The following is a 25,961-nucleotide window of genomic DNA, read 5'->3' on the forward strand; positions in this document are numbered from 1 at the left end:
TTTATGCATGAAATATTTCATAATTTTTTTAAATGTCCACGCTGCTATTATGACGGTAAATGAGGTAATAACATATGAAGGTGTTTTGTAAAGAGTCAAAGCAGGGAGCAGATACTGGGCATTACTTCTCCAGGCAAAGGAGGCTTGAGCTGGAACACAGACCCAACCTTTGAAGGAGGTTTTATTTCTACAAGAAAAGGGGCAGTAAGCTAAGAGGCTGTTTACACCGAGCTGCCATGAGGGGAACAGTGGTGAACCTGAGTTCTCCCTCCCCTCCCCACCTCCTGGTTCAAGTATGAGTCACCTGCCCAGGCTCTGGACGATGGTGACGCAGCCATGGGAGCTGGTGCAGCGCTGCAGGGATGGCTGGGCCTCCACCTGCCCACTGCTGGGGTCAAAGGTGAAGATCCTGTCGGTGCTTTCCCCATGATCATCCCGCCCGCCAAGGATGTGGACTTTCCCATCACACACAGTCACGCCACAGCTCTCCTGGGTGGACAGACAGAAAGACAATTAGCTATAGGGTCCAGCCGGGAGCTCCCTCTGTCCCTAGCTGGCCAGGCCAGACAACAAAACCTTGACCCACAGAATATGAGTAGGCAGTCTGGAAGGTAGAGAGGTAAGAATTGGGTGGACCTGACTTCAAGCTCTGGCTTGACCCTTACTAAATGAATGGCCTTAGACAAGTCACTTCACCTCTCTGGGCCTCAGTTTCCTCATCTGCAAAGTAAGAATAATAATAGTACCTTCTTCATAAGGTTCCCTTAACAGTTAATGAGATTAAGCATGTAAAGCATTTTACATAGTGCCTGAAATACAGTAAGCACTCCAATAATAATTACCACCAGACTCAGAGAAGCCAGAAATCTCAGGCTCTTAGAATCACTGGAGGTCAGAACTGGCAGGGATCACCAATCCATCCATACCCCTATATAGTCTCTTTGGAGAGGGAACAGAACAGTGCCGGGAGGCAAGAAATGCAGGGGTGGAGCGTCCAGGGCCTAGACCTCCCTTCTCTGATACCACTGAGGCAAGGGAAACTTACCAAGTCCCCTCTCCATTCTCCCCCCTCCTCCAACAGTAAGCTACCACCTGGTGGCCTACAGATCAGGAGAGACTGCAGGGTCATTGAGACCAAGCCCCCCATCCAAAGCTATATATAGCACTTGGGACTGGGGTTCTAGGTTCTGCCTTACATGGCTTTAACTGGTGGCCTCAACCTCTCTAAGGCCAGTCTCCTTATCTTTGAAGCCCAAGGCTGATTATCACTGTGGGACAAAGCTAGAGAACTACTGCCTAGTAAAACTGCCTAGCATGGAGTCAGACACAGGACTCACTACCTCTGAGAACCAGATCCTTAGAAGTGCGTTTTTACTCCTAAATGGAACCAGTGCCAGGGCTGTGCCCAGGCCCCTCCACTTACCACAGGGCTGGGGAGGACAGCTGCCTCCCCCCAGACATCCATGCCAGGGTTGTAGGTGAAGATTTTGCTCATGAGGCCCCCAACCACATAGATGGTGTCCTCCAGGGCAACAGCCTCGAGACACCGCTGCGAGAAGGGCGCTGGTGACCGCAGGCTCCACTGTTCCTCCTTGGGGTCAAAGCACTGCACCTGAGAGGAAGGAGTGGCAGAGGTGAAGCCTTGCCCCTCAACTGCCCTGCTGCCCACACCTCTCTCGGTCAAGGGGACTCATTCAACACATATGCCTATGTCCACCAGGCCTGAGCATGTGTGTCTCCCCTCACGTGTGCTCAGTCTGGTTCCACATTCCAGCTCCTCCCCCTGGACTCCCGTTGTCAAAAGCCTCTTCATCTTTCAAGGTCCAGGAAGAGGTCTGTATCCCAGGAGGTGGAGATACCATCTGCATGGGTTCTCAGAGCAGGTCCCCCATGGAGATGCATTCCTGGCTGCATATACTGTCAACCCTCTTCCTCCCTGGTGTGCTGAGGTCATGACCAGATTCCAGCTGGGATGTCTCGCAGCCCCCATTTCTATAGCTGTCCACAGGCCTCCTAGACTCACAGGTGTTTATGACGCCTACAATTTCTGAGGGTTCATACCTGTAGTTGCCTGCTCACCTTACTCCCTACTTCCTCAGTTGTGTCCTTGGAAACCCCCAGAATGGCCTATTCATGTCAGTGCTGCACAAGAAGGTGCTAAAGGGCATTCCCCCAGCCAGCCCAGGAAGGTGTGCTGGGAGTGGAGGGGGAATGAGGAGGGTGAGAGATCCTAGTTTGGGAAAGAGTCAGATCTCAGGATCACATGCCTGTGAGGCCATCAGGGTGGGGAGGGAGCTGCCACAACGAAGATCAGTTTTTATTCACAGAAAGCCTAAATGTACAATAGAAAATTTGGTAGACTGTGATTCATCCACTCCATTGACTGTTACACAGACATTGAAATGATGGCTGTGAAGAGTTTCTAAGCATGTAGAAAGTGCTTATACTTGGAACAAGAAAAAACAGAATACAAAATTTTACTAAAACAAAAGCAAAAGTCAACTCAGAGGAAGCTTAGAAGGCATTGCACCAAATATTAATGGTAGTAGTTATCCTTAGGTGGTGAGATTATGGATGATTCTTTTTTCTATTTCTCTGTTTTCTAAATTTTCAATAATGAGTGTTTTTTTTTTTTTTTTTTTTTTGGCCACACCACGTGGCATGTGGGATCTTAGTTCCCCGACCAGGGATCGAATCCATGCCCCCTGCAGTGGATGTGCAGAGTCTTAACCACTGGACTGCCAGGGAAGTCCCAAGTGTATTGTATTTTGGAATGGAGGAAAAGCATTTTAACTAGTCCCACCCTTGCCCTCACTTAATTTTTTAGATCTCTGAAACCCATATGGCACCAGCCCAAGCATTCGGGTCCAGACCTACTGTGTGACCTTTGGGTCATCTCTGAATTCATTTCCTTGCCTGAAACATGGGGATGACTCCTCAGTGCGTGGACGAGGACATGAAAGGCCCAGCTCTGCGCCGGGCACACAGCAGGCCTCCACCGCCCTCTCCCAGCTCACCTTGTTGGTGTTGACGCCGTCCCGCCCGGCGCCCCCCATCACGTAGAGCCGGCCGGCGCAGGGTGCCACGGCAGCTGAGCTCACTGCCTCTAGGAGCGGGGCCGCAGCAGCCCAGGTGTTGGAGAAGGGGTCATAGCGCTCTACGCTGCACAGGCGCCGCAGGCCGTCGAAGCCGCCCACCACGAACAGCTGTGGATGAGGGGGTCGCCAAGAGTCAGGGCTGTCTGCGTCTCGGCCCCACAGCCTCTGGCTGTTTGTGGAGAAACTATCCCACCAGGGGCGCATCCCAGCTCCTGGCTCCACGTCCTGACTCCCCATAATTGAACCTCCCTTAGCAGATTTTCCTGTACTAACCGGATGATACTGGTTTGTAGGATGGGTGTTGAATACAGATTAGATCTGTAAAATAACTGGCACCAAGTTGATGCTTAATAAAAATACCTACTAATTTCTTAAAGGTTTACCACCTTACTTAAGTGATCCTAAGAAGCACTTTTATTTGCATTTCTGAATTAGGGATGTAGCTTGCAAAGATAATTGGCAGATTTTTTTTTTCCTTTTTCTTTTTGGTCTTAAGTGGCAGAGTCAAGATTCAAACCGAGGCTCGTCGGCCCCAGAGCGCACACCCTTGACCACCTGCTACTAGGCTGTACTATTACAGTAATTACTATCATTATTAGCATTAGCATCATTATGCAACTTTGGGCAAGTCCTTTTTTCTTTTGGGGGCCTCAGATCCCTTCTTACAGGGAGTGGATTGTAAAGGGACTTCCCCCCGTCAGTCCATAGATCTCTACCTTGAGCCCAAGGCAGCAGCTGCCGGGTGTCCCTACCTGCCCCTGCACGACCGCCATCTTGTGCCTCCACCTGCCCTTGTGCAGTGAGGCCACCTTGATCCAGGTGTGCAGATGGGAGCTAAACATCCACACATCACGGCTGTTGATGTGGCCTCCTAGGGAGAGAGAAGCAGCTGTTGTTCCCAGGCCCTCTTGCTATCCCCAGGGGAGCAGGGACTGTGTTTTATTCTCTGAGCCTCTAGGGCTCGAATCTCAGGGCGGGCACCATCCATTGGTATCAAACCAATCTTTGCCACTGTCAAGACAACAGGGGAAATTCTTAATTTCCCTATAAAATTGGGTTGTAATGGGAATTAAATAACTAATGTAAGCTGCTTAGCATAATGCACAGCACATGCTAGGCTAAAGAGAAGTGATGAGTACTAATCTGAGTTGAAGTCAACATTGCAAGGGTGGAGTCACACCGGTGATTGGCTCTGCAGTACCACCTCAGCCAGTAACTGTAGGTTATCAAGACCGATCTGCTCCTATAGCCTGGTTGGAGGGAAGAACAGAGGGCGGCGCACGGGAAGTGATGAGCCAATCCTGTGGGACTCCGGCTATGGCTCCGCCCTCACCAGAGACGTAGATGTCATTGCGGAGAGTGCAGGTCGCGAACTCTGAGCGCGCGAAGCCGGGCACGCTGGGCAGTGGGGTCCAGCGTCGGCTGTCGGGATGGTAGGCGTCGGCGAACGGCAGCTTAAGGAGCCCCTTGCGATCGCAACCGCCGATGACCACGATCACTTCAGCTAGGTCCATGAATCTGGCGTGGGGACAAGCCCAATGCCGGTTAACCCACACACGTGTTTCAGCCCTATTTCACCCGCTCATGGACTGCACTATATGGTCCTGCTGCCCTTCCGTGCGCTTCTGCTCCCCACCCTCCGCATGCTGGACTCTGCCACTTTCAGCCTCCCCTCTGGCTATTGAGGGGAAGAGGGGCACTACTCCTTACCCCATTCTACTGACCTCTAAGTTACAAGAAAAGAATCTTTACAGAGTCCTTACCCTTACCTAGAAAAATCACCTTGTTTAATCCTGACTTTGGCTTGCAAAAGTCATGTAGCTGTAGGAGACAGAGGTGGAATTCAAGCCCAAGTTGGTGTGCCACTAACTCATTCTCTTCACCCTTTTCTGACCTCCATCGTGGACTAATTTTGCTGTGTCCCTCCTCCTATAACCATCTCCTAAACTTATCCCCTAATCACTAAATCCATTGAACCAGGCTACACACCCTTTCAGCAAATCATTCTCCCTCCCACTGACCCCACCAGAATTTCCAAACCCTTTAGCCAATTCCTACCTAATTCCTTTGACAAATATTGAACATCTTGCACCAGGCCCTGAGCTTACTGTTGGAGATACAGTGATGAGTAAGACAGAGTCTGTCCCTTATTCCTGTGAGGGTGACAGACCATCTTGACTACTCCACCCAAATTCTTCTGGTCTGGTGTTCCAGGGGTGGGAATAAGCCTTTCTTTTTTTCCCCCAAGCCCTGCCTATTTATACCCCTTACTAGACTGTCCTCCCTGAGGGTAAAGGGTGTTTCCAAATCACTCCTGAGTCCGCACTGAGGCAGAATGTGCACGAGATGTGAGATCCCTGCATTTCCCCCATTGGACTGTGAACTCTTTAAGGACCCAGCACCAAGCCTATGAAATGTCTGTTGTATGTATGACAGTCTCATTCAAGAGGCATGATCAAGTGATAGGATTAAAGGATGATGGCGGACTGAGAGAGCGGTTGAACAAGGGAATAACATAGGAAATAACGCAGGGCAGGAGGCAAGGGGCAGCTGGGAGGGAGGGGGCAGGGCGTACCTCCGCGGCCGGGCCCGCAGTGTGCCGGTCTCGCGGCCCAGGATGAAGCAGGCACGGGCCTCTAGCAGCAGCGGGCGGCACTCACCGCAGGCCTGCAACAACTCGTCGGCCTCTACCTTCTCCAGGAAATAGGCGGGCGCCAGCAAGGGCAGGCGCACGTGCTCCAGCAAGCGCCGCAGCTGTCCGCGGCGGGCTGGCGGGTCGTGACGCACCCAGCGCATGGCCGCTTCGAACACGGCCTCCTCGTGCGCCACGCCCAGCGCTGGGTCGGCCAGAAGCGCTGCCACCTCGTCGGGCGTCAGCTCCAAGAAGTCGGCGTGGCGCGCCACCTCGGCGAAGGCCTGGCGCAGCACGCGGCCGCAGCGCTCGGCCAGAGAGGCGAGGGAGAAGGCAGCGGCCACGCGACGCAGCGCCAGGCTATTAGCGGCGCGCAGGCGACCCTCGAGGAAGCGCGCGCAGGCCTCGCGCAGGCCTGCCACGCCCAGTCGCTCGGCCAGCGCCAGCACCGCGGCCGCTTCGTCCTCCGCGCGCAGCCGCACGCCCGCTCCGTACAGGTAGTCGAGCACCACGGCCAGCGCCGTCGCCACCGCTGTCCCGGCAGGGCCCGGCGCCTCGGGTACCACGGGCACCATAGCCAGGCCACGCTCTGGCTGCCCAGCCGCGAACAGGCTGCGGAAGTAGGTGCTGCCCGCGCTAAGCGCTGCGCGGTGGCATGGGAAGTCGTGGCCGCCGGCACGTAGCACCACGTCGGTGAGGGTGCCGCTCCGCCGATACGCATTCAGGGTCTGCAGGATGCGCTGTGCGTGGCAGGACCCCGCGCACGGCTCCTCGGAGCCCCAATCCAGCTCCGGCTCCTCCGGCACCGGGCCCTCCAGCGTCCTGCCGAGCAGAGAACACAGACCGCGTCGTCGGCAAATCCACCTGGCTGGGCCCCGGTTAGAGGGCAGGAGGCCTCTCACCCACCATTCCTTCCGTTGGTTCACTGGTTTACTCAGGCAGGCGCGCATTATCTTAACTAGTGTGCTTTCATTCATGCAACCACTCTTCCTTCCGTCCACCCGTCGAGATTCCTAATGGCCTCAATGAGCTAGTCCCAGCCTACCTGAAGGTCTAGACCCTGTCTTAGCTGTACCACCTCCTCCTCCACTTACCCAATCAGCCATACTGCTCTTTCTGTTCTTCAGACGTGCTAAGCTTTTTCCTATCAGTATTGGCGGGAGACAGATGGCATGCTCTCAGATGGGGTAACTTAAGGAGATTCTAATAAAGGAAGGATTTACAAAAGCATAGACAGTGTTTTGGGACTCCCACAAGGGATAGAGCAGTGCCACGTGGCTACCAATAGCAGGGAGACTTTACTTCCCCAAGGTCTAAAGGCGGAGGGCTGGGAGATTATTGGAACCTGCACAAAATATCTGTATAAGGAGGGCCCTCTGACAGGAGCTGTAGCCTTTGGTCAAGGAGTTCAATCGACCCCACAGAGATCCAGTATGTGCGGGGGGTATAACTCTACCCCCATCTCCTCACCCCGTCCACTCTCCTTGGGATCTCCGACAGGTGCTCCCTGTTGACCACACCCTGATTATTCTATTTAATGTCTGCCCCTCCCCAAGAGTACAGGATCTGGCCCATAATAGGTCGAGTGAATACATTAAGTTAGTATTTATTGAGAGCCTTTTCTGTGCCAGTCAGTGAACAAGACCATAGTCCCTGCCTTCCTGGAGCTCGCAGTGTGGCAGGGTCCCATGGGGAAGTACAGAGCATTAGGAGACTGAGAATGATAAGTAGCATTAGCCAGGTGAAGGCAAGGGAGTGGAGGGAGGAGGTCTCCAGCTGAGAGAACAGCCTGTGCAGAGGCCCAGAGGGAAAGAGGACATGAGGTTAGAGCCCAGGCTGAGAGGGAAGTTGACCTTTTTCGTAAGTTTTCTGTTCTCAAGGAAGCCCTGTGGGGGAGTGGAAAGAGCTGGCTCTAAGGACTGATCCGGGTGCTAATCCTGCCTGTGCCCCTGACTCGCTGTGTGACCTGCTCAAGTTACTCCCCTTCAGGTTCCTTATCTAAAATGCGGTCATAATGCCTCTCTCACATGGTTGTGGTGACTTGTTGACTGTGAAATGGAATGTATGAAAAGTGCTAGGTATACAGTACAAACTCAACAAGTGTTTCCTTACATGTTTTTACCCAAGAGGAAGGGAGCACACCACATGTGTTAGTTGCTTTCATGTACATAATTTCATTTGACCCTCACAAACCTGAAGAGTTTCTTTAGACTTCTTCCCCTCTTCTTTTTTGAGTTTGTCATGAGGAAACAATCACATAGATGGAACCTGCCCTTCAGAGGTTGCTGTGAGGATCAAAGGAGGGGTGTTTGTGAAAGGGTTCTGTAGCCTGAAGGGCTGTAACGGATTGGTTATGATTTGGCCATTATGAACATATAGCTTCTGCTTGCATACTTCCAGGGACAAGGAGTACACACCTTTATGTAGCAACTTACTCTAGGGGAGCAGACCTCTGCTCTCTGCTCCTTGCTTCTCCCTCCATTCTCCTGATCCCAGCTGCTCTGCCTTCCCTGAGACTGCTTTGCCCTGGAGGTCAGATCTTGCCCAGGAGTCAGTCTGGCTTTCACTGTTTATGCCTGGGCCATCCAGTGTGGTGAATCCCCTGTCTTAGCATCAGAGGAAATGAGCTTCCTGATGGGCAGGGTCCCAGGAAGTTAACTACATTGCCCAAGTAGAGGGGCTGGGCCCTGAACCCACCTGGCTGTAGACTCTGCATGCCTAGCGGCTCAGCCACACTTGGCAAGGTTGGGGTGTATCCCAAGGAGCAGCGCAGGACCACCGGAAGGAGTTGATAGGGGTCATGGGAGCATGCTGCCTTCATTCTATTTTCCACTGGCTGAGGAGGCAGCCCACTCTCAGCTGACATCCAAGAGGGCAGGTCTCATCAGCGTCAGGTGGGACTTCTCTCTGCAGAGATGTCCCGGCACAAGGGGCTGCCAGGGGAGAGGGAGGGAGTCCCCTCCTGGGGAGTGCGCCAGTACTTTTTCATTCATTCTCCTGCTGTCTCCTGCACTGGGCACTGGACACACTGGGACATCAGACCCAGTTTCCACCCTAGGGATTTCCAGTCTGGGGGCCGAAGGACAACCCATTGGAACATGAAAGGTAGGGATTTCCAGGCAGGGCTTGATCTAGTTTTCTCTTATCCCAGCTAAGAGTCTAGGCACCTCAGGCCAAGGGTGCTGACACAGACTGAGGTACCCAGCCCCTAGAAGTTGACATGCCACCCTGTTTCTTTTTCACAGTCACACATACACCCACAAACACACACTCAGACTTGTAGACATGACAGAGCCAGGGGGGTCCTGCATCCTAAGTCCCCAGATGCACCTGGCACTTACCTGGCCATGACCTCTCCCAGGCTCTCTGCAGCTGCTGCTCGTGCACTGACCACTCCTGTTTGTCCTGCCGCCCTGCACCCCTGACAGCCTGGGCGCAATGTCCCTGCCGCTCTGCCTGGACTCCCGCTCAGGCTCAACTGCAGGAGGACAAAGGGGATGGACGCTGACGGGGAGTGGGGGGATGGGGTGGGGGGAGGGGGGAGGGGGAGAGGAGAGTTAAGGGGGAAGGGGAGGAGGGGACACAGGGCTTTTGTTCTACTCTTGGATCAGCCCTGGGAGGGGGAGAAGGGAGGACCCAGGAGTAGGCGTGGGATTGACTGTGTGTGCAACTCGGATCCGTGTGTCTGGATTGGGGGTGACCTGGTGCTGGTTGTGCCCCTGAGTGATACATGGATGTGAGGGTGTGTGTGTGCGCATGCAGGCGTTCCAGGGTACCTGTACGTGCGTGTGGGAGTGCATGGGGACGTGGTGACTGTGGCATCGGGGTGGGTGTGATTGAGTAGCTGTAGGTGTGCCTAAGAATGTAACTGCACAGCTTAGAGGTCTAGGTATCCCTCCTGCCTCTGTGACTCTGTGCTCTGTGTTCCTGCTTGACAGCAGATGTGTCATTGTGCGACTTTGTGTATCTGGTTATATGCATTGTGTGTTCCTGTCTTTGTGTCAGCATCTCTCTATGATCATTTCTGTGTGGGACAGGGGTCTGTCTACGTACACCGGCGGGCTGTGTCGTGTGGACTGTGTGTGTGGACAGCGTGTGGTCCTGGGTCTGTGGTATGGTATGGCTGAGGTGTTTTTCCCTCGACAATGTACCCACCGTGGAGGGAGCACAGTGAAGTGGGCATGGTGGTGCTGGGCCAGCCTGGTGGACGTGGGGAGAGAACGAGGCAGCTCTGGGCTGGCCTGGAGCCAGAGGGAGGCAGCTCCATAGGCTGGTGTCTGTTCACTTGCTGCCTCTACGAAGGGCCATAGGGCCTGGTGTCTGTGGGGCAGGTGAGGAAATCTGCTTTCACGGAAGAGGGCAGCACTTTGGGAGGAGGATGCCTTGATGAGAGCCCGGATGGGCACAGGGCACCTGGGAGGTGGTACTGGTACTGCCGGGATTCTCTGTGCCACTCCAGGCAGATCACTAAGTCCCCCTTAGCTCCAGCTATTCATCTTGGCAGGAGCAATAGTCTAGTCATAGTTCCTGCTCTGCCTGTCTTACTGAGGTGCTGTGAACTCAAGAGGGGTTTGTAAGTGAAAGCCATCTGCCAGGTGGACTTGGTGATGTCCACCTGCAGGAACCGCCCCGTTCCCACCCCTGGCAAGGCTTAGAAGTGATGGGAGGGGTCACTGTGATGACGGCCAAGCATGTGTCCTGAGGCCTGGGGGAGGGTCTGCTCTGGGGACTGTGTTCCAGGGAATGGTGTATCCTGCTTCCCCCTAAAAAGGGATTGTATATATTGCTGTATGTTAAAGGATGTGAGAGATTTGGGCACCTAAATACCTGGAACAGAGGGGCTGAGGGTTCAGGGAGGGCCCTGGCGAAGGTGGAGGCTGGGCTCGGCCTGGAGAGGCCTTACCCCCTAAGGTCCAAGGGAGGAAGCAAGGAGTGGGTCTGTGGAGATGGCAGTAAGGGAGAGGCCCTGTCTCTGGTTTCCCTGTTAAGGGCAGTCAGGCTGTCCTCAGTAGACAGGGAGAGGTCACGAGGAGGGCATTGGGAAGGTGGCCTTCTCAGTAACTCCTCAGGTCAAGGGACACGAGCCAGGGTTGACCACAGGCTGTGGGCTCAGCTGAGGGTGAAGGGCTCAGCTATCGGCCTAGCTGGGGGATGGCCTCCATCCTCCTTCCATTGTTTGGGGTGAGGGGAGACCGCTGGACTGCCTCTGCACTGGGGAGTGGAGGGGTACAGTGTAGGGCCCTGGTGAGAGTGGGATGCCGACAGGCTGTTCCACTCAGAACTCCCAGCCCCTTCTCCCTGCTTCTGAAAGACCCTAGGATGACTCAAGTTGCCCAAGTGTGGCCAGCCAGGAGCCTGGGACATGCTAGCCAGTGGACCCAGGGGCACTGACTGGACAGGGAGGGGCTACCATGAAAGATTGGTTCTGTTTTCCTGGGCAGGCCTGCGAGACACTGGAGAGGAGGTTACTGGGGCATTTGGGTAGGGCAGTGTGCCCCACTGCTGGCCCGGACAGTCCAGGTTTCACGTACATTTCTTCATGCCCAGGGAGAGCCGGGAGCTGACCTCTGCCCCAGGAAGGGAGCACTTGGCAGATGTTTGAAAGGGGGAAAGGAGGGTGAGTCCCCCGATAGTTCCCAGAGGGGCAGTCCTAGAGGTTAATGTGGGGGGCCCAGTCTGGGTTCCAGCATTAGGAGGGGTTTCTTTTCCTTTCCTCCCTGAAGGCTCCAGACCCCAAGAATTCTATTCAGAAGGCCCCTGTTTGGAGAAGAGACACATCCCTTGGCTCCCAGGAAGCACCATGTTTATTTAATGTAGGATGAAACTGGGGTTCAGCCCCCTCCTTTCCCCTAGGACACACCCAAGACCATGCAGACTTTATGACAAAGATGGGATTTACAGACCCCTTCTCATGGAGGGCAGAGGGCAGAGGTCCAAGGACTGAAAGACAGGGGCATCTGTGGTCCCAGGGGCTGTATTTTGGCTTTCAGCCCAGGTGCCCCACTGTGCCAGGAATGGGAATGGGCCTCTTCAAAGCTGAACCTCCCCCATGGGGGAGAGGCAACTCCTGGCTGAGGGCCTGTCCCTCCATAGACCAGGGATCTCAGAAAGCCTCCATGTGGCCACGAAGGGACCTGCTCGTCCCACTGCCCAGTCCTACATCGGACCAGGGAGCCCTCCCCATCTGCCTTACCGTTCCCAGCTGGTTACGGAAGGCACACAGCCTGAGTGGGATTCTGGCTCTGCCAGTTCTAAGCTGTGTGGCTCCGGATGGTCACTTCACCTCTCCAAGACTGTCTCCTCCACCACAACATGGGGACACTTGCCCCCAAGCCCAGTGCTGTTAAGGAAGCCCCAGTGCCATGTGATGCAGGGGAGGGGCTCCACCACCCTGCCACTCTCCCATTCATTTCTGAGAATGGGACCCGAATCCCAAACCCAGCAAGCTCTGTCCCCACCCTCCCACTGACAATTCAGATATGACACGTGTCAAGATGGCAGCTTTAATCATCTTGGCCGAGGCCCCTCAGGCTCCTCTGCTGAAGGCCTCCTTGGCCACATACCCACCCCTGACCATGCCATAACACTTTTCGCAGGTGGCCCCTGCCCTTGGCCACTGACGTGGGAACCTGAGGTCATGTCAGTCTGTGGATCTCCTGGGTGTGGATCCGGCAGCCCCGAGCCTGCTCTTGCCACCTCCAGCTGCTCCTAGGGGATATGGCTCGGACCCTCTCCTGGGGCAGGGCCAGCGGCAGCAGGAGGCTGGCAGGGGAGGAGTGTCTCCACCACTGTAGCAGGCGTTGCTCCTGGGCCAAGCTTCCTTGTGCTTTGAGACTGATGGAAGAGCAGACGTGCTGGGGCAGAGGCCTAGCGCAGGCCCTTGAGGCAGGAGAAACACAGAGAAGGTGGTTTCCTCACAGCACAGACAGGAGGACAGACACACGTGGGCACACGCAGGCTCCACGTCCTCCACTGCCGCAGGGGGCACGGCATGGCCCAGTGACCCTTCAAAGCTTCCCGGTCAGGATGCAAGGGAGGGCCTCAGAGAGTGGACCAGGTCCCGAGCCCCAAACTTCCCAGAAAAAGGAGCCCCAGGCCCGCAGGGTCATCTGAGAGGCTGACAAGGGGCTGGAGCCAACAAGGAGACTGTGGAGCCAGCTCCCAGAGCATGCTTCTTCCAGCTCTGTGGGCTTCCCCTGTCTCCACATGAGGTACAGGCTGGACAGACGGGTCTTCAGCTAACGCCCACTCCGGTCTGTGAGGGTCGTGGCGCGGCTGCCGCTCCCTTGGGGGCCCATAGGGGAGGTGGTGCTGTTGGCGTATGTGTCATAACTGTTGTCTGAACATACAGAGAGCTCATCGGAGACCTCCATGCCATCGCTGATCTCTGTTGGGCCAGAAGGAGGCAGAATGTGAGTGCAGGGAGGAGAGGAGTGGATAGATGGCTGGCAGATGCGGTGGGAAAGGGTGGCCTGGAGCCACTCCTGGTCAGCCACTAGGAGGAATGAAACCTCGGGTTTCAGGTATGCTATTGAGCTTGGCATTCAAGGCCCTTCTCAGTCTCTGCAAACACTCTGGTCGCACTTCAGTCTCCTCTCCCTGGAACTCCACCTTCCAGCCACAGAAAACTATCTGCACCCTCTTAAGCTTGGCACGCATGTGTTTACTCTCCTCAGGGCTTTGCACATGTTGGCCTGTCTCCTGGGCATGACCTCCCGATAACACTTCCTTTTCTTAAAATCTGGCTAAATTCTTCTCATTTCTGTTTTTGCCCCCAGGCTGGGATGGGGCCTCCTCATGACCACCCTGTTCCCCCCTGCCCCACCTGTAATGTCACCATCTATGGCCCCCATCGGCTGGAGTACTTCAAGGACAGGGATGAGGTCTGGGCATCAGTGTCCCCAGTGGCTGGTACAGTCCTGGACACACAGCAGAGGCTTAGAAAAGGTCTGCTGAGGGGAGCTAAGCACACCCCAAGGGGACTCAGAGCACCTTGGTGGGGCTGAGGGTTCCTGGAGAAGACCTCTCAACCAGGAGTGGGCAGCAGGTGAGGCCTGCGGCGACTCTTCAGGGCCAGTGATGAGAAGGTGCTAGGTGAATGAATGGCCTTTGTCCCTACAGAGAGGCGGGGGTCAGGGAGGTGCAGAACCTGACAGGCCGAAGTGCTGGCTTCCTGCCTGCCACTCATGCTACCCGCCCCTCCTGACTTCCCTGGGCCAGGCACAGTACAGGAGCCTGGGGACTCCTCCTTCCAGGAGCTCCCCAGTGTTGCCAGAGAGCTGTGGGAGGCCGGGGGAAGCCCTCCAACCCCGCTTTGGTGCTCAGGGAAGGCTCCCAGGAGAAGGAGGGTTTTTGAGCGAGGGTAGGAGGAATTAAGTACCCCAAAGGCAAGAATCTGTGTATCCTCAGCACCTAACACAGGGCCTGGCATGCGTCTGTTGAAGGAAGGGCTAAATAAAAGAGTGAATAAATGAGTGGATGTTCACACAGTCGCTGGAGCCAGCCCCACTAAACCCACAAGCACCCCCCACTGGGCTCTGGTTCACTCGGGCAGCATTTACCAAGCACCCGTCTGGGCCAGGCGTGGCACTAACCCTCACAGGTACTCTGTGAGGGGGAGCTAGCCCATTTTACAGAGGAGGAGTCTGATGGTGAGGGAGGTTAGGTAATATGCTCTTGTTCACACAGCTCGGGGGATAAGCTGGGATTTGAATCTAGGTCCATCTGGCTTCTAAATATCTCTCAAATCTCTCCTCTCCTGTTTCCATTCCCACAATTCCCATCTGAATTATTGGTTTCCTTGCCTCCAGCTTCCCCTTCTAACCCACCCTCCACACTCGTTAGAGACTGAATTGTGGGGAATTCCCTAGCAGTTCAGTGTTTAGGACTCTGCACTTCCACTGCAGGGGGGCACGGGTTCGATCCCCGGTCAGGGAACTAAGATCCCACAAGCCCTGTGGCGCCAACAAAAAAAGAAAAAAAGAGAGAGATTGAATTGTGTTCCCTCCAAATTCGTATAGTGAAGTCCTAAACCCCAGCACTTCAGAATGTGACCCTCTTCGGAAATAAGGTCATTGCAGATGTAATTAGTTAATATGAGGTCATTAAAGTGGGCCCTAATCCAGAATGACTGGTGTCCTTGTAAAGAGGGGAACTTCGGACACAGAGATGCATCTACAAGGCAACGGGAGAGGCCAGGACCAGATCTTTCCCTCACAGCCCTGCTGACACCTCGATGATGGACTCTTAGCTTTCAGAACTGTGAGACAATACATCTGTTTTTAAGCCACCCAGTTTGTGGTACTTTGTTACAGCCCCACTGTAACAAAGACAAATCTGTCTGTTACCCTCCTCTTCTTTCAGAACAAAGCCCAAGCTCCTGACCACACACTTGAGGCCGAAGTGCCTCCCCAGCGCCATCTTGGGGTGAGTCAGCCAGAGGCCCTGCCTTCGAGCCATGGCAAGGAGTGCTCCCTCACTACCTCTGAACACATGCTGTTCCTGCCTCGAATGCCCTTCCTTCCCTCTGCTCGCCCAGCCCTCACCTCAAACCCGTCACCCTCCTACCCTTCCTTCCCATTTCAACTACATCACCTCCTCACAGAGTGGGCCCCAAAGCCTTCCTCACTGCCCCAGGGAACTCTGAACCCCTCTCTCCTCCTTGTACCCCACTCTGGCTCATCACCCCCATCTATTAGAGCTCAGTGACACCTACCTTTCCATGTATTTGTTTATACAGCTGCCTCCTCCATCAATCTGGGAATGTCAACAGGCAGCAAGCAGGGGTGGAATCAACGTTTGTGGGGTCTGTGTATGAACCAGCATGGCAGGATGGGCCTCCAGCCCTGCCCCCACCCCTGCATGTCACCCTTGCCCACTACCCCTGGGGCTGACACTGAGCCACAGGACCTGGAGTTGAGGGCTGCATGTGGACGGGTATGCATTTCCGTGTGTGTGTGTGTATGTGTGCCCCTGTACCAGTGTGAGCGTGAAGCTAGGTGGGTATACTTATGTCTGTGCCGTGTCCCTACCTGTATGTGCTGTGTGTGAAATGTGTGCACACACACCCGTCTGCACATGTGGGGTGCAGAGGACAGAGGACAGAGCCCAGAGCCTGACTCAACCTGTCTGCGGAGCTGCACACCTGAAAAGATGAGCTTCTCCTTCATGATGCTGACGTCCCGGCTGGTCCGGTGCACCGCGGCACTCAGCATGATCTGCTCGGGGTTGTAGCTCCGTATGCCACCCAGGCGCCACCTGCAGAGATGGCCCCGTGGGCATCAGGTCCTTCCCCACCTTTCCTTGGAGAAGGGATCCTTCCCACTTCCACAGACTCTCTGGATTTGGCCTGAGAGACCAGCAGGACTCTTGTCCGACTGTACAGACGGGGAAACTGAGGCCCAGAGTAGGGCAGAGCTGGGGCCTGAATCAGTCTGCTGACTGTCAGCCAGGGCTCTCCAGCCCTCTTACCTCCAGACCCCTAGATCCGCTCCCCTTGCCCAGGAGGATGGTTAGGGGTTGGTTAGGTATGTGTCAGGTGCCCCCAGTTATACACCTGGACAAATTTAGGGGTGGGGGCTTAGCAGGCATGACTGATGACCCACCCTGGAGTGCAAACCAATCTTGGGGAGTCCCAGCTGATGTCGCCTACAGCTCCATCATCAGGACCAGGCTGAGTGAAGCCAGTGAGGAACCCCAGAGAGGAAGTGAAGGAAAGCAGGGAGGGGAGGGGAGACAGCGGGGAGCTTGTCTTCATGGCATCACAAGGCAAGGGTGCTGGAGTGACTTGGGGAGGGGCCTGCTGCTGCTCTGTTCCAACAGCCCTGGAAGAGTGGGGTGCATATTCCCTAGTGGAGAGGGACAGGCTGGAGCATTACCCCTTTAATGGCTGGGGCAAGGTGGGAGCAAAACTGAATGGGCTGAGAGGTGGGGCTGCATAGGGCGTGCAGGGACCAGGCAGAGCCGGGAGGACTTGGGTTCCTTCGTCCGGCTCAGGGCACAGTTCTTGCTGTTACAGTTCCTCTGAACTAGCCCCAAATCCCTGGCCTCTGAACTTAGATTCTTCCTGCAACCTAAACAGAAGGACTCACTGGACCCCCAACCCCACTCAGGGAAGTGGGGATCAGCTTGGAAACAAAAACCCAACCCCCCAGGGCCCGACGCCCTGCTGGAGTGGGTGGAGGGAGCCCAGACTCCACGGGAGATCAGTTGTTTCCAGATGGGATCAGCACAGCAGAAATGGACAGACAGATGGACAGGCAGACAGGTGGATGAACAGAGCAGACAGACAAGGGGAAAGCAGGAGGCAGGGGGGAAGGCAACCTCTGGCTGGGCTGGCCGCCCTACGCATCCCTGAGAACAGCAATAGGGTCTCTTATGCATCCCTGAGAACAGCAATAGGGTCTCTTATTTATCGCTGCGTGCCTGGCACCAAGCCCAATGCCTGCTGTGTGGTGGGTGCTCTAAGTATCATTGAGTGAATGAATGGAAGAATGAGGACCACAGGGAAATGAACTTCTCCCCCAGGGTCCTCTCCTCCATCAGGCCTTGCCTGACCCCCCAGGAAGACGATGATGCTGCCCTGGCTGTATCTTGAGTGGCCCAGCGTGTCGGTGGAGCACCCTGGGGAAGAAGGCCCAGCACAGCACCAGCCAGCACATGTGGACATCTGCCGACTGAGAGGATGGTGGAGGGACCAGGCAAATGGCCCTTTGCTGGGCTCAGTCCCACAGTCAGTGAGCACAGAGTTCCTCCTCCTAGAAGTTGGTCAGTGAAGATGACTGACCTAGGAGGGCCCAAGGCACCTGACCAAAGGGAACTTGCACCCCCAAGACCAAAGTCTCATCTTGGAAATTAACGTTAAACACAGGAGGAAAGTGTCAGGCCCGTGTCTCTGCAGTGAGGTACATCTAGGACAGGAAGCTCAACCACTGGGGGTATTTCCCAGGGGAAAGTACGGGAGGCTGTGCTCATGGGGGGAGAGCAGTGGGGTGGGAGTCAGAGACAGAAAGTGAAAGAAAGAAGAGAGGTGGAGAGAAAGATAAACAGAGTGAGCGAGGGGAAAGGCAAACTGGGAGTGGGAGGGCCACAGGTGGCAGGGAGAAACAGAACTTGGTAGGCTGTGCGCCGGGCGCTGGGGAAGGCCTTGCCCAAAGTGCCAGGCTGTGGGGGGTGGCCCAAGCAGAGCCCCTCCCCAGAGGGAGACGCTCTGGTGCTGAGAGAGGCCAGGTCAGCAACCTGCAAGGAAATGCTGGTTCCCTGTCTGCGGGAGGGGGAGAGAGCAGAGGGACACACACGGCAAGGTGGGGAGAGAGAAGGGAGGACTGCAGGGGAGAGGACGAGAGCAAGGATGGGAAGGCGGCTTCAGGCAGGGGAGGTGTATGGGAGGGTGACCTGGGCCTAGGGCTCCTCAGGAGGCAGCCTTTCAGAGGGAGGTGGAGAGGGGGCGGCGAGGAGGGAGAGAGAGGAACAGGAGGAGGACCACACCAGAATTACCTGATCAAGTGATAGCTGTGAGATGCCAGAGTGCAGCAGAGAGTGGGGAGGGGGGAGAGAGAGGAGGGACATGCGCCGGATCAGAGCAGTATGGGACAGAGAGAGAACATCAGTCAAGAGTAAAACCCAGCCTGCTACTTCATGGCTGGGTTGGGGCCCCGCCTGGCCCTAAAACCTCCCCAGGACCCACCCACTCCCACTGTGACCACCACCCCCAGCTGTCGTCCTGGAGGGTGGGTGGGGAGGTCTGAGCCCGGCCCGAGTGCTGTGGAAACCTGTGCCCTGGGTGACAGGCAGGGAGACAAGCCTAGAGAGGAGCCCCCCCTGGAGCTGAAACTCACCAAAGAGTCTACACAGCACATCCTGGCCCAGCTTGGCTCTGGGCTCCCAGCTGGGTGCTCATTCCAGAAGCCACTGGGCTCTGGCTGAGGGGGACGGGCTGGGGGCCACAGGGAGGCCTCCTTCTCCCCTGAACAGGGTGGTCTGGCCAGGACATCTCCCGGCCCAGGGCTCAGGAGGGCGTTCACCTGGCTGGGGGCGGGAGCTGGCCCGTCTCAGGCAGGGAGGGCCGCGGAAGGTGGTCAGGGCCTACTCACTTCTGGAGCACGAAGATGCCAACGATCAGGATGAAGGAGATCAGGTCGGCGGTGACCCACATGAGACAGTACTCGTCCGGGGGCTGTGGACAGATGGCCCACAACCAGCTTCCAGTCACGGCTGGTCCAGACCAGGGCTCCAGACCAAGGGCCCATGGGCAGGAGAATCGCACGTCACCATCAGGGAGGGGCAGAGGAGGACCTGGAGGGGGCTTGGGGGCTTGAGATTATATTTTGTAGGAGTGGGCCTGGGGTTTGGGGTGGGGTGTGTGTGTAGGATAAAAGAGATCTGTGCAGTGTTCACTGTAGAGGTGGTGTGTTTTAAACCTAGAGGATTTATGTGCTTAAAGGGGCTTAATGCAAGAACCAAAATATGAAAGACAGATAGATGAATGAGAGGGTGTGACGTGACAAGCAGGTGCGCAGGTGGGTATGTGAAGAGGTATGTGGCATCCATGTGCATGTAAGAGTACATGTCATTGTAGGGTGCGGAGTGTGGGAGCTTCCCCTCCGGGGGGCCATAGAGAGGGGCCCAGCAGGGTGAAGCCTGCAGAGCAGCCAGGCCTCACACCCCCTTGATCTCAGGTAAACTGTGGAGGTGGGCTAGGGCACTTTTTGCTGTTGGTCAGTTCCTGTGGCCTGAATCAGAGTGTGCTCATAGCTACTGCTGCCAGTCAGTTATTTCATCTCAGTCCGAGCGGAGCCCTCAGAGGTTTTAAAAGACAATGGGCGGGGATGGAGCTAACCACCCAAAACCTAGATCTGATTCACTGACACGGCATCATGTTAGCCATAATGAGACCCTCCATCTGCCTTTCATGACCTCAGGGAAGTGGCAGTGGGAGCACAGGAGGGAGGTCAAGGGCTCCCCAAGCCCCCTGGTTGGCAGAGCTGGGACTGGAACACAGGCCTGTCTTCAGGTGCTCAGTCGGTCAACCAACTGAAAGCTGGTTTTATTGGCTGTAATCTCTGAGAAGATTTTAATGTTCCCTATTTTTGCCTCGTTGCCCTCTTTTCCCAATGACTTCCCTTCCTTTAAAACAAAACAATAATCTCCAAACCCCCCCAAAACCCAAGTAGTTGTTTATTTGTCTAGAGCCTTTGGTGTTTTTCCCCATGTGGCTCAGGCCAAGGTTCCTCCTACCCCCCAGACCTTGGTGCAGGCCCAGAGGTCAGGAGAATCTTCTTCATGCCTCAAGCCTGTCCCCTCAGGTGCTCCCCCCACCCCTGAGACCTCACTAGAGGGAGCCCGGGTGTGGAGCCTGCCCCCCAGCCCTGGAAGCCATAGGCAGCTCCCTGGACCCCCAACAATCCCCAACTCACCATGATCCAGAGGGGGGAGGGCACCTGGGATAAGGTGTGGGAGTTGTCAGAGGTGACAGACGGGACCCCTGCGCACCACAGCAGGGAGAAGAGCCACGGGGCATTGACTGTGTAGAGGTTCACGCTCAGGTTCCAGGATGCATAGTCCCTGTGGGGCAGGGACAGAGGCTGGTCGGCCCTTTGGCCAGTGTGGGAAGCCTGTAAAGCATGGCCCTTCACAGCCTCATGCCGTCCTCAAAACTGTCCCTGGAGGAAGGAAACTCCGCTCTCAGAGGGCCAAGCTCACATACAAACCCAGGTCTGCCTGATGTTCTCAACCTCTCCTCTTTGAACCCTGAGCCTGTGTGTCCAGTCCTCTGGGTGAGCCTGGGCAGGATGGGGTGGGCACCTGAGCTCCTGGCGGGACACCTGAGTGTAGCGCAGGTTCAGCCGCTGGATGTGGCCTCTCCGCAGGCTGGCAGCTGCCTCCTTGGAGCCCGATGTCTGCTGGAAGCCAGGAGCCACCTTCTGCACGAAGGGCCTCTGCCTGTTAGGCAGCCACAGGACCTGCAAGCAGGAGAGGAGCTGCCTCTGATTTCCCTTCTATACAATGGGGTTAGGGTGTCTGTCCCTCGTGGAGCACCTGGAGGGGTTAAAAGAGGCGGGACCTGGCACGCAGTGAAAGCTTTCAGGTAGTAACCACCTCCGGGGGATGACTTGGTCCCAGCCATGGCTGGGAATTGCTTTGGCAACACCTCAGGAAGATCCCCCTCCAGACCCTAGTCAGGACAAGACCGATAAGGCCCCAAATGTCAGCTACTGTGCATGTGGCCACCAGCGTCTTGTGTGCTCTCATAGTTGGAATCGTATTTTTCTGATCCCCAGGTATCACGTAGGTAACACTTCATGGAAGTACCATGTTCCGAAGAATCTGGCCCTGCTCCTGCCCTTTGTACATTTTTTTTTTCTTTTGTACATTTTAAACGCTTTTCTTATTTCCCTCTTGGCCCCATGATGACCCTGTCAGGGAGGCGTGGGGCATGCTACCCTCATTTCACAAATGTGGAACCCTAAGGTCTGGAGAGGGGACACGGTGAGTTTACTGCGTGAGCGGGACTCCAGGCAGGCCTGGTCTCCCTGCGGGGGGGGCAGGGCTGGGCGGAGCTCAGCTCCTTGGGGACAGAGCTGGGTGGGGCTGGGCTGCAGGGCCTCACCTGGTGCTGGGGGAAGCCGGAGTGCAGCACGGCCTCCAGCGTGACGTTGAGGAAGCTGCCGCGGTAGGGGTGCTCCCGCGGCGGGTCATGCAGGTTGAGCAGCAACGTGGCATTGCCCTTGGCCAGCTCCAAGAGTTCCATTAGGCTGCAGATGGACTGGTTTTGGGCCTCCCTGTGGTCGGACGGTGACAGGGAACTGGCCGTCCAAAAGGGGTCCGTCTGGCAGAGACAGGGACACACATGTTTGTCTCACCAGTCCTATGGGGCCTCCACATGCCTTCCTGGCTATGGAACTTGGAGACGACCGAACTGCCAGTGTCGGCTGGTGTGTGCAAGTCAGGCACATTGAAGGCTGGGGCCCTTTGGGACCTCTAGGAGAACCCAACCATAACCTCTCTATCCCAGTCTGCTTGCCAAAAGAATGATTTGCTTGGAACATATCCCAGACCCCAGTCCGTTTTTCTCTCAGTAGCACTTCAGACCAGAGAACCAACTTCCTCTAGAGTTTTACAGTGTTAACAATTTTAGCTATTAACTATTATAATCAAAATCAACTTTTTCTGGTAGGGGAGGCAGAACCAGAACAAGTAGTGACAACCATGACAGCTGGGCTGCAGTGGCAGGAGCCCAAGGAGGCCGCCAACCAGCCTGGCTGTGCGTCAAGGAAGCTCGGCATGTGAAGGTCACCTGAGCTGAGGGCTGCCCCTGGCCCTCACCATGGAGTCCCTGACCATGCTTTCCATGCCTAGGACTGGGACGGGTGCTGCCAGACCTTCAGGAACCACTGGCCAGCGTTGAGCCTCTGCAGCAGGGTCCAGTTGAGCATGGAGGCGGGCCTGTGGGCGAGCTCCGGGAATTCCTCCTCCACGTTGGTGGTGCGGCGCAGGGTGGCGTCGTGCATGAGGAAGGGCACGCCGTCCAGGCTGTGGGAGGGTGGGGCTGCGGAGTCACTGCCCACCCAGGTCCCTCGCCTGCTCCTCCCCACCCACTTACACCAGCCCACCTAGGGACCCAGGCCCGCTCTGCCCCTCTTTGGGCCTCAGGTTCCCCATCTGCACAGGGAAGTCAGTGGGCAGTAAGTGAATCCCTCGGCTCTCTCTGAGGGTCAGATGGGGGTGGGCACTGCTGAGGAGGGAGGGCTGAGCGTATTCTCTCAGCAGCCCTGGGAGGTAGAGGCTATCTCATTTAATAATAGGGAAACTGAGGCTGGAGACAGAAGTATCAAACTCAAGGCCTACCAGCCAGTAAGTGGTGGAACCTGGCTTAGAACCCAGTCCACGTGATGCCATAATGAGAAGAGTGCAAATGCAGGCCCCTTTGACAAGTTCCACCCTGGTATCATCCCGGTCTACCCCACTCTGCTGGGGCTGCCAGTAGCCCCATAAGGTGCCTTAGCGTGAAACAGTAAAAGGCACCTGTGCTACCCCTCCTCAAGGCATTTTTCTACCACCTGCTAGAAAGCTTTGATAAACACACAATTCTATAATGTCTACAATGGGAATGGTATCCTCACACCGTGGTACCCCTGTTCAGTACCCTGCCCCCCTCCGCTTCTCAGACATGATGTTATCAGATCAGTATGGACACTTCTTGCCCTTTTTACAAACGCATACTTACAATCTACATGTAGAAATTGTATAGATCACTTTTATGTGGTCTTTAAAAGTATAATTGACATCACCGTGAACGTATCACTCTGCACCTTGCTGATTCCACTCATCAGAGTGTTTGCGCTCCATTTTGCTGAGCCGTACAGAGCTAGTCTTTCCATTAAGTGGATCTGTGGCAGGACTCCAGGTCCCTACCTCCACCCTGCTTGAATCAGGTGTCTGTTTTTTTCTCTATTTTATATCCTGGAGTATGGCACAAAATCTATTTGCATAAACATGGTGCCTGCCCTGCAGTGGATAATCCAAGCCTCCGCTCTCCCATCTCTGAGACTCCGGGACCAGACGTGTCTCCAGCAGAAACCCGGGTGTGGGTGCATCGAGGAGGAAAAGAGGTGCTGTCCTCCCAAGCCCCACGCTTACCTGATGGTGACGTCAGCCTGGAGTCCGTACAGCTTCTGCTCTAGGGCCTTCCTGAAGGACATCAGCGTGTGCTCTGGGGCCAGCTGGGGAGGAAGGTGGTGGTGAGGGAGAGCCAAGCTTTAGCTCAAGCACCGCTGCCCGACCCACAGAAACTCTTCCACGTTGGGAGGCTGGGGTAGACCCGGTTCTAATTCCACTCCTCTAAGCAGTAGCTGTGGAGCCCTGGGCATCCACACAGCTTCTCTGAAGCTCAGTTTCCTCATCTGTTAAATCATGCCTACCTCATAGATTTTTTTGGTGGTGGGGAGAGAGAAGCAGGGATGGTTAGTGTTGATGTATATAAATGTCGGGGGTGGAGGGCTTTTTTACAGTCTTCTGCCTCTATGCGGTCTTGGGCTGGGCTGAATGCCAAGTTTCCTCCTGGTTATACCTTGAGTCCAGGTGGAGATCCCCAAGGGAGAGGACAGGGTAGACAGCATGGCAGAGTTTCAGTGGGGTGACTGGTTTCTTCATCTATACAGACATGACAAGACCATCTCCTAGACTGTTATAAGGATTAAAAGCCCCTAGCACGTTGCCTGATATAGAGTAAGTGCTTAACAAATGACAACTGTTACCCTATAGCATACACATCAGAAAATCCTAGTTCTAGGCCTGACTCTGCCATTAACTAGGTTTGTGACCTTTGGTGCATCTCTTTATCCTGTGGGCCTCAGTTTCCCCATCTGGTCTTTGGCGGTGTATGTACACTGTTCTCTGAGTATCCTTCCAGTTGGGGGAGTTGGGGTTCCGAGTCTCCCTAGTTGTTTGGTCTGGTGATCCTGTCATGCCCTTTGCTGCCACTAGGGGTCAGCACCATACCAAGGATTGGGCTAGGACCATGTGCAGTGCGGGATGCAAGACAGGGAAGACAAGGCAGTGAGGGATGGGTGGAAAGGGCTCCCATGGCTCATCCCATTCTCACCAAGACATGCTCATTCCCATCTTCTCTTCCTCCGGCCATGCTGTTCCCCAGCATGTAACACACTCCCCTCGTCTGGGAAGCGGCCTGGCATGGCAAGGGCTTTGAAGCTGAGAAGGAGCAATTCCCCTTCCCAGTCACCAACCTGGGCCCATCACACCTCACCCTCTGGACCTCGGTTTCTTTAGCTATAAAATGGACTAATATTACCAAGCTCATAGCTGAGGTAACAGACGTCAGCAGTCTCTGAAATGTGAGTTCCTTTCTTCCCCTTTCTGCAGGGCAGAGCAGCCTTGGGGGATATGCTGCCTTGTCTCCCGGTCAAGTGGGCTGGGTGAGACCCCACAGAGGCGTCCAGGTGTGGACTCGGTGGGGTTCCTGCTCAGTCACCTCTAAATGCCCTGTGGCCAGGCATCCCGCAAGTGACCACCAGAGAGGTACCAACGCCCCCCTCCCACGTGGCAGAAGGTAGACTGGGGGTAGACACAAAGAGCGTAGCAGGGGCCATGAAGACCCTTGGGGGAAGGAGGAAGTGTTTGGGAGGGGCAAAATCTCTTTTCTGGAGGCTTTTTAAACTCAGATCTCCCTGTGTTAGGTGCTGGCCTCCTTAAGAAAGAGAGTTGCTACTGCCTCAGGCCTAAAGGCAGATAGGGCTGTATTGTCAGAAGTGTGCATGTGTGGGCGTGGTCGTCACAGACTCATGGTGGTAGACCACTGTGGTTAAGAGGCCCAACTTTGGAGTCAGTCTGACCAAATATTAAAGTATGCACACAGGCTACCCACATAGGAAGGACACCCCCGTCCAGGGCACACAGATACCATCTCCAAGACAGGGATGAGCACCTGGGCTTACCACACACAGGTGTGTGGACCCAGAGTCAAAACCTCCCACAGGCAGACATACAGGTGTAGACACTGGTACTCATGCATTCACAGTGACACAGGGAGGACTTGTGTCCGACACCCACACCAGCCCCTCAAGGGCCACCACCAGGATGCAATCAGCCAGATGCACAATGGGAGAAATTCTACAGGACAAGTGACTCAGTTTCTTCAACAAATAAACAGCATATGGGGAAAAAAAGGGAGGGAGATTATTATAGACTAAAAGATACTTAGAAGACATCCCAGCCAGCTGTACCACACGGACTCTGTTTGGATTCTGATTTTTCACAACTCAATTATAAAGAGATATTTTTGAGACAAAGTAAAGCTGAACACTGATTCAGTATTAGATAGTATTAAGGAATGATTATTAATTTGGTTAGGTGTAATAGTGGCAGTGTGGCGTAGTTCTGTTTTTAAGGTCTTTATGCATTAGAGATACATCCTGAAGTAAGCATGGATAAAATGATACAATACCTGGTATTTGCTTTCAAAAAAGACAAAGCAGGGCGATAGATGAAACAAGAATGGCAAAATGTTGATAAATGGTGAAGGTGGTGTTGGATTCATTATACTATTCATTCCCCTTCTGTGAATGTTTGAAATCTTTCTGCTAAAACAACAATCCACATGGGGCCACCCCACTCCTTCCCTTTGCCCCCGCTTCCTGCCTCAGCACACCCCACCCTCTTGTCCTGTGGCCTCCAGGGCAGGTGGGGTGGGTAATACGGGTCATGGAAAGAAAAGC

At 55.1% G+C, this 25,961-nt stretch overlaps 1 protein-coding gene across 2 annotated transcripts in view; it reads right to left on the reverse strand.

Annotated features, from left to right (window-relative positions):
- Positions 1-92: 92 nt before the first annotated feature.
- Positions 93-25,961, reverse strand: part of LOC132526160 (glycerophosphodiester phosphodiesterase domain-containing protein 5) — a 102,640-nt gene continuing 76,771 nt past the window's right edge. Inside the window, exons 10-25 of one of the 2 annotated variants that reach the window (XM_060160049.1) lie at positions 23,368-23,450; positions 22,110-22,260; positions 21,338-21,556; positions 20,533-20,690; positions 20,145-20,292; positions 18,822-18,904; positions 18,226-18,240; positions 15,875-15,987; positions 9,072-9,208; positions 7,924-8,015; positions 5,674-6,552; positions 4,432-4,616; positions 3,851-3,969; positions 3,018-3,206; positions 1,424-1,612; positions 93-489 (exon numbers count right to left, since the gene is read on the reverse strand). In XM_060160049.1, coding sequence (XP_060016032.1) covers positions 301-489; positions 1,424-1,612; positions 3,018-3,206; positions 3,851-3,969; positions 4,432-4,616; positions 5,674-6,552; positions 7,924-8,015; positions 9,072-9,208; positions 15,875-15,987; positions 18,226-18,240; positions 18,822-18,904; positions 20,145-20,292; positions 20,533-20,690; positions 21,338-21,556; positions 22,110-22,260; positions 23,368-23,450 — 2,949 coding nt within the window. In that variant the 3' untranslated portion in view covers positions 93-300. Of the gene's footprint in view, positions 490-1,423; positions 1,613-3,017; positions 3,207-3,850; positions 3,970-4,431; positions 4,617-5,673; positions 6,553-7,923; positions 8,016-9,071; positions 9,209-12,596; positions 13,118-15,874; positions 15,988-18,225; positions 18,241-18,821; positions 18,905-20,144; positions 20,293-20,532; positions 20,691-21,337; positions 21,557-22,109; positions 22,261-23,367; positions 23,451-25,961 lie in introns of those variants that run through there. The other variant, XM_060160050.1, reaches the window with a different exon arrangement.

Source organism: Lagenorhynchus albirostris, chromosome 9 (assembly GCF_949774975.1).
Source record: "Lagenorhynchus albirostris chromosome 9, mLagAlb1.1, whole genome shotgun sequence".
NCBI classification, from domain to species: domain Eukaryota; kingdom Metazoa; phylum Chordata; class Mammalia; order Artiodactyla; family Delphinidae; genus Lagenorhynchus; species Lagenorhynchus albirostris.